Source organism: Pimephales promelas, chromosome 1 (genome assembly GCF_988280905.1).
Source record: "Pimephales promelas chromosome 1, fPimPro1.hap1.1, whole genome shotgun sequence".
In the NCBI taxonomy this organism is placed as follows: Eukaryota; Metazoa; Chordata; class Actinopteri; order Cypriniformes; family Leuciscidae; genus Pimephales; species Pimephales promelas.
Genome location: NC_142769.1, coordinates 8,146,078 through 8,154,502, shown reverse-complemented (window position 1 = coordinate 8,154,502; position 8,425 = coordinate 8,146,078). Strand labels below are relative to the sequence as shown.

General features: G+C 36.3%; 1 protein-coding gene across 1 annotated transcript in view; it reads left to right on the top strand.

The window, feature by feature from the left end:
* Positions 1 to 1,356: 1,356 nt before the first annotated feature.
* ppargc1a (peroxisome proliferator-activated receptor gamma, coactivator 1 alpha) overlaps positions 1,357 to 8,425 on the top strand; it is a 296,143-nt gene continuing 289,074 nt past the window's right edge. The window contains exon 1 of the mRNA XM_089121964.1: positions 1,357 to 1,419. Within this exon, the coding sequence (XP_088978090.1) occupies positions 1,372 to 1,419 (48 nt within the window). The 5' untranslated portion in view covers positions 1,357 to 1,371. The remainder of the gene's footprint in view (positions 1,420 to 8,425) is intronic.

Here is an 8,425-nt window from a genome sequence, read left to right as displayed (position 1 = left end):
TCGAATGTAATGTTTCTATTTAAATGCTTTTTCACATTTTTTCAAGTTTAGTCTGTAATGTTGCTGTTTAGCATTAAAAAGATCTGCAAGGTTAAAGCTCAAAGTCCATTCCAAAGGGAGATATTTTATTTAACTGAAAATTTCAACTACTAAAACCAGCTTGGACTACAACACTATCTTATGAAGTCATAGTGTTCCTCATTTAAATAATGCCCGCCCACAGAATACACAAATAAGTTGGCGAGGCCTGGTCAAGCTTTTTTTTTTTCTCACCCTAAAAAATTTGTCCTGGCTGACAAACTTATGGGGCTTTCACACAGGACGCGGTATGCGCTGCGCTGGCCGCTGGGTTGAGCATTGCCCTTCAGATACAACGTGATTTGCGCTGCGCTATGCCAGATGATATTATATAAATATGTATATATACTAGGGCTGTGCAAAAGTTAATTGCGATTAATCGCATCCAAAATAAAAGTCTGTTTTACATAATATATTTGAGTGTACTGTATATAATTATTTTGTATATATAAATACCTATGCATGCATGTATATATTTAAGAATTATTTGCGCTTAAATTCTGTATATATATATAAATACATAATCTATATTATATAAATATAAATATTTTATATAGGAATAACACATTTTCTTAAACATATACATGCATGTGTGTGTATTTATATATACAAAATAATTATATACAGCACACACAAATATACTATGTAAACACAGACTTTTATTTTGGATGCGATTAATCGCAATTAACTTTTGCACAGCCCTAATATATACGTGTGTGCGTGTACAGATAACATCAAAATCAACACACGAATCATGAGCTCAGTTCTTTTTTAAAATAAAATATTTATTCAAACATTAAATCTGACAACAAAATAAGAAATTATACATATATTAAAACACACCTGACAAGCCAACTTGAATGGAGATATGTCTCCATGACAGCTTTTCTGACGTTGTCAAAATTGTATCGTACAGCTCGGACAGTACTAGCCGTTCATCCATTTTGATTTCCGTGTTTGTTTCTATGTCCAGTTTCTATTTCCCCGCGCTGATAATCGTCACAGAGCGCAGCGGCAAAAGTTAAACTATTTCGAACTTTGACCGCAGCGCAAGCAAGTCAATGGTGCGCACCGCTGCGCTTGCGCTTTGGTCGACGCAGCAACAAAACGTCTTCGCGCGACGCAAGCCATTGAAATGAATGGGTTTTATAAGCGCAGCGCATACCGTGTCTAGTGTGAAAGCCCCTTTAGAGAGGTAAAAATGTATGTTTAACACTGTTCCTGAACATTATAACCTCAACATTTTTCTGTGCTCTGCACATTTTACAGAGAACAGCAGACAGACAGAGTACAATGCAGGCTACACACACAAAGGGATTTCCTGATTATGGATCACATCTTGTAAGTACGTCTTATTATTTTTTAGTTGTGTTTTCTATTAACAGTTGATGAAGTGAAGCTTTTGTAAGCTCTTGCTTTTTTAAGACTGTTCACCGCCCCTGAGGAAAATTATCCATGATTTTGTGATCGATAACTGTTTGTATTACCATAGTTTTCTGACAAATAGGATTAAATGGTGGATAACATCGTATCAATATGAAAAAAACAACAACAACATCCCTCTGAAAACATTCTATGAAATCACTGCTTGCAGAGTCTGTGCTTGAAACCTGTTCAGTAAGATTCTCTTGTTCGTTAACATTGTCAGGGTCTGAATCAGGCTCGAAATAGTTTGAAATTGACGCCATCTTTAAGATTATCTGAGTAGAGCTTGAATAACAAAGAGGCATGATATTTCCTGAACTGGCATTAGGCACTGCCAGACTGGGGAGAGAGGCGCTGTAGTAATGTAAAATATGTGAATAATAGTGTGTTTTTTGAACAATCAAGCATGAAAACATACCACACCCAAAAAACAGAATCAATACTTCTTAAAAGGGCATAATAGGACCCCATTAACACTTCTTTTGCTTAGAATGTACAGCATATCCTATGTGCTTGTTTCCATAGGCTTTATATTACCCATTGTTTGGAGAAAAGAAGGATTTCCAAAACAAAACAATATTCTCAAGAATTTTGTTTTGTTTGGAACATTATAATTGGTGAAAAACACTTGTATTTCGATGATCCACTTTGGATATTCTATTTACTATAAGCAACTTTGCAACTACATGTAAACTAACTCTTATTAGAGTATTAATATAGACTGTAACTTAAAAAAGTAAGTAACCTGGTTGCCTTAAATTTTTAAGTTCATTGAACTGGAAAAAGTGAGTTAATACAATGATGGAGATTAATTTAACCATCAGAAACTCAAAATTATATGTTATCTGAACTAAATAAATAGTTTAAGTTGATTTGACAAAAGAACAAATGTTGTGATTACTACACTGTAAAATAAATTGTTGGTTTAACTTAAAAAAGTAAGTAACCTGGGTTGCCTTCAAATTTTAAGTTGATTGAACTGGAAAAACTGAGTTAATACAATGAAGTGGATTAATCTAACCATCAGAAACTCAAAATAAGTTATCTCAACTAAATCAATTATTATAAAGTTGATTTGACAAAAGAAAATATGTTGTGATAACAAATCTTGAAAATATTTTTACAGTGTAGTTGACAGAAATAAATTGTAACTTTTTCGTCCTAGAATTGTGTAATGTTTAACATCCCCTCAAACTAATGTGAATCTGGTGTAGTTTCATAAAAAAGCTTGCTTGATTTCTACCTTTAAAAATGTATATTTGTAATATTTGATCCTGTATATTGAGACATAAATGTGCTATATATAAGGAATGATCCACATATCTTTAGCCATGACAACATTTTTGAGACGTGTTGGTGTTACACTATAAATGAGCATTCTCTCTGATGAGCCACTTCCCTAAAGGGTCCACTGAGCACAAAAGAGGAAAATGAGAAAGTGTAGAACAATGAAAAGGCTTTCATTTAAGAGCATCAGATTATCAGAAAGAGGGGGAGAATCTTCACAGAAGTAATCAAGCCTTGATGAAATAAAGGAATGCGTTAAGCCTCCACAGAGTCAACGCAATGTACTGTGATGGCCACAAGTACATGAACCCACTCAAAACCCCATAGTATTAGCATTCTCATTTCAAATGTCTTAAAGGCTGGGAAAACATGCACACTGTTTTAAATGGATGACAAATGTGGTGATAGAGATTTCTGGAGCCCCTTTTCTCTGCCTGTAGATCCCCTTTGAAAGACCATGTTTAATTCTATCAATGGCAATGTGTGTTCATGTGTGTCTTTTAATATCTGTATTTTCGAGCCCGTTCTCATCCTTTGGTGTCATATAGGTGACGCCATATGACATTTTGTCGAAATACTACGCACACGGCACCTTTTAGCGTCAATATAACATGCAGAACCCAAGGCGTCATACAGGTGAGTGGCATCCTTTAACGTCAATATGAGACGCAGACCCTACCCATAACAGGGCGTGTTATATTGACGCTAAAGGGTGCCATGTGCGTAGTATTTCGACGAAATGTCATGGCGTCACCTATATGACGCCAAAGGATGAGAATGTGTTGGTATTTTCTGTTAGAAAAATGAAATCTCTCCAATGAAAACAAAACTAGCTGATTTGTAAGTTGTTTTTTGAAGTTTGTAATGTAGGGGAGAACACGGAACAACCGAACACATTTTGGTTTTGGCTCAATTATTAAAAAAATAATTAAGTTAGTTTTTTTTTTTGTTTTTTTTTTTACACAAGCAACATATCTGCTACAATGAAGACTTAAAGTTGTTTTCTAGGTCCTACCATTTGATCAATGCACAGTAAACAAATCCCGTAGCCTACAAAGTGAAAAACAAAATCATACTTTGACATTTAAATTCCAACATTGTTTGTGAAAGTCCAATAAATTAAATGTGGCAAAATAAGAGATTAGATTGTGCCCCGCACTCCCCTATAGTTCTGGACTGTCTCTGTCCATCATTGATTGGACAAGCAGGTAGCCCCGCCCCAAACTCAAGCCATTAGCTGAGCCTGAAGCTGACAAGCCAGCTTGCTCAAACAAATACAGCAAAGCTATAAAGTCAGTCAGAAATCACTTACTTAAAGGTGTCTTGGCACATTAAACTGATTAGAAAAAAACAAACAAAAAACATTTGAACACAGAAAACATTAACGATTTCACCTTTACACAAAACCACGTATTTAACAGCTTTCAAGCGGAACGAAACTCGGGGCTTTCACGGTGGCCCTCTCAACCCAATCTTATGTAAAATCATGAGTATTTTATGAGGTGGAGATTTAGAATGAATTTGTGTGATTTGATTGGTAAGAAAATGTACGATTTTTTTTAAAAAAAGGTAGCAAGAAGCTCTACTAAACCTAACCTTCAGTGAGGAGTAAGCAGATTGACACAAACATACGAATGAGATCTTACAGTCACATCATTTAGCCACCAATTTATAAATTGCCATTTTAGTGTGTTGCCTTCTAGTGTAGGCCATCGAAAAATAGGCTTTGAGAATTGGCCCTTCTTGCTACTTCATGTAACCATTTCCCCTAGCCTGACTTTGTCATACTCATATTCTAGTCAGAATGTGAGTCTGATACTGCTCCATAGGGCTTTGATTATGAGGCGTGTCTTAACCGAACAAGGAAAAAAACAACAACTCTGCACTCAATTGAGTCGGTAGACCTACAATCAATCAGAGCAATGCAGTAAGTCAACTACTGTGCAATGCACAGTTGTCAACTACAGAACTAAACTGCACGCACACTGGAAGAAGTAAAATAACGAGTGTTGAGTGTTGCTTCTTTTACTTGGTTTTCCATGAGTGCAACCAAAGGAGAAACCACCACAGCCACAGGCTTTTCTTTGCGTCCCATCTTCTTAGCGACCATCGGAGCCAGCTGACTTTTGCTGAATCTTGTAGGAAGGATGGCAAAAATATCTTTCTGATCGACAATTGCCTTGATTGCAGTTTTCTGTTTGTCTATTAAAATTAACGCGCTGTCGATTTATTTTACAACATACACGACAGTGGAATCTATACATCTCAATTCTCCAGTTGCAGTCATCTTTGAGGGAAACCAGTTAAGCGCTATTTGATAACGTGATGATTACGTCCCTGCAGATCATCTGTCCATCTTCGTATAAAGCCCACCCTGGCAATTTGATTGGCCCGGACATTTTTTGACTGATCATAATTACTCCTCAATGGATTGAGTCCAGACCGAACTTCCCGATCAAAAAATGTTGTGGGCGGAGTTCGAGCTGGCATCCAGGCTACATTTCCCCGCCATTGACGTACATTTTCGTAAAGCCTTGTTCACAATACATGATTTGAAAACAACTGTGTGGTTCACACTGCATGACTTGCTCTCTGTGAAATCAGGAGTGTTCAAGTTGTTAAGTTGTTGAGCTGTTCACACCACACGACACAACGTGATTGATCCACAACAGGAGGTCACGCACTACACGAGTTGACAACAACTCTGTCACCCAACAATTCTATCTTGTCTAAAAAAACACGTTTTGTCATGCCCAGAAATTGAGCGAAACGGCACGAGCACCAAAATCCAGCGAAGAATACTGACCTCAACCCATGCCTTGCTCTGATTGGCTATAGCTCATGATTTCACGTGGGGTTTAGTCGTGCAACAGCTCTGAATATCTACCATGGTATATATTTTTTTGGGCGAGGCGAGGCGAGGCGTCTGCGAGCATCTTTGATGCGTTGTTGGCTCTTACTAAAAGATTGGCGAGCGTTCATCGCCCGCTAACCCCCCGCGATTTGCATGCGATAACACCCTGACCTGTCTGCAAGCTCAGCGATTTGCAAATCTGGCTTAAATCGGGCTTAAAATCATGTAGTGTGAACTAGGCTTAATTTGTGAGCCAATGCTTTCTTGCCATTGACAATTCGTGTGTTCTCTGTTATACAGTAGGGGGCGCTATTACAGATCTACTGAAAGAGTACTGAACCTCCTGATCAAAACACGTGCAAGGAAGATGCAGAAACAAGTGATTTTATATGTAATCATGTTATTTAAAATAATGCGAACACCAACATTAAACAGCATATAAATCAAATCTGCATAATGTTACTGAATAAAATGTCAATCCAGAATGAGCTATGTGACTAGACTCAGTCTATTCCATCTGTGTTTTGATCATTGTTCTGAATCCGATTTGACAAACTTCTCAGCTTTTTGCTCAAAATGTTGCTTTTTTATGAAACTTAAACATTTTCAAGTGTTGATAAAAAAGAATGCATGAGGCTAGGAGTTTTTTTTGTAAGCAGAGGCTTTGTTCTTTCTTCTGATAAATTGCATGTTCAGATATACATTCAATGAATTTATATTCATGCAACTTTTGTGAACATTTTTGGTGGGGAAAGACATGTAGACACAATGCTGGCGGGGAAAGATTTAAGTGTATTCAAATACAATTTGCAGGTGAAATGTGAAAAAAGTAGCCTAAATTACTAAAAAGGGCTGAAATATGCAGAAAAAACTGAAATATGCTTATCACAACTGGCATTGTACAAACGTTTGAACACTGACAAAAGCAGTCAAGGACGTTGGTCTGAGAAAATCACGGCATTCTGTCTAATCTGACCATGCATCTTTCCATCTGAGCTGTGTCACGATTCCATTAGAAAGCTTGTGAAATTTAATTTCCATCCTTTGCTGAGGACACTGTTGATTTGGCTATTCTCAGACAATTGAGAACATCTTTCCCAGTTTAGAGAGGTACACAAAGACATGCTGTGGTTCAAAACACAAATTGCTGTGCTGTACAGATCTAACGTCTCTCTCTTACACAGCATAGCCAGTGTATAATATAAATTAGTATCAATATAAAGTCTGTTGCATTTTGTAGCTTATTCTGGCCAATTACATCTTGTGTGTATATACATGTGACGTGGTATACACTGACTACCAGTTAAAAGTTTGGGGTCGGTATAGATTTAACGTTTTTGAAGGTCTTTTGTGCTAACCAAGGCTGAACCCCCCCCCCCCCCCAGTAATGTTGTGAAATATGAAACTGTTTTCTATATTCATATTTTAATTTATTCCTGTGATGCAAAGCTGAATTTTCAGCATCATTCCTCCAGTATTAAGTGTTGCATGTGAAATCATTCAAATAATGCTGCTCAAGAAACACTTATTATTGATCCCACACATTTGAAAAATAGGCCTAGTATGCATATGGACATTTTTATATGCATTTTTGTATCTTTTGAAGATTTAAGACCACTAACCTGCCAACTTTAGGCAAATCCTATAAGTAGGGCTGGGCGATATATCGAGTATGTACGATGTATCGTTATATTTTTTGAAACGATATGGAATGAGGCAATACCGTTTATATCGATACAGTAGTTTGATATGAGCACATTTGAAAAATAGCGGAGGTTGCAGTGTGAGCTGCTGCAGTGAAAGTAGCTAGGCTACGTAGTACAATTTGTCCTAAACATGACACAAGCTTGTATTAATTGCGTCAAAATCACTTTGATATAGTTAACAAGTTTAAGGCAGCGTGCCGCCCTGTCAAATGCTCTGACAGACACTGTTGCTGACTGACAGATATACTTGCGCTGTTTAATGCGTTTGAGATGTGGTGCTTTCCTCAGTGCTCAACTTACATTTCACAGGTATATTCTCCAACTGTAAATGTTAGAAAGTAAAGTAAATATGTCCATGTCAGAAGAGGACGAGCTTCTGAAAGTGAATCTCCGCTAAAATTCATGCTTCCTTGAACGAGCGCCGGCGCGCGCATGCGCGTGAATAGTACTACGTAGTACGCAATAATTCTGACTAAAATAAACATATTGCTAAAATATTTGTTGTTGGAGAAAATAAATGTGCCATATGTGGAATTTTAAACCTACAAGTATATATTTTTAATGAAAGTGTAAGTGATTATAATGGGGTAATCAAATGCAGGCTAATATAATTAGTTTGTGCGTTTGTTTTTGTTTTTATTTTCATTTTTAGTTTAGCTTTTAGTCAATATAAAAACAAAAGCTTTTTGCACATAATATATTGCATAGCCTATATTATATTTGTTTCCATATCCTTCAATATCAACATTGTTTGTCATTGGGCCGAATGTGAATATATATATATATATATATATATATATATATATATATATATATATATATATATATATATATATATATATATATATTTTAAATATAAAGATTTTCTTTATCTAAATAGAAAACGTAGAAAGTACCGAGATATATATCATATATCGCCATTTGACCAAAAAATATCGAGATATGATTTTTTGGCCATATCGCCCAGCCCTACCTATAAGATAATACTTTACATTTTTTTTGTATGCTTTGCTTTCGTTTCCCAGCAGACTTGTGAACCTCGAATTTAAACGTCGTGTAAAGCATGCTAACCAAT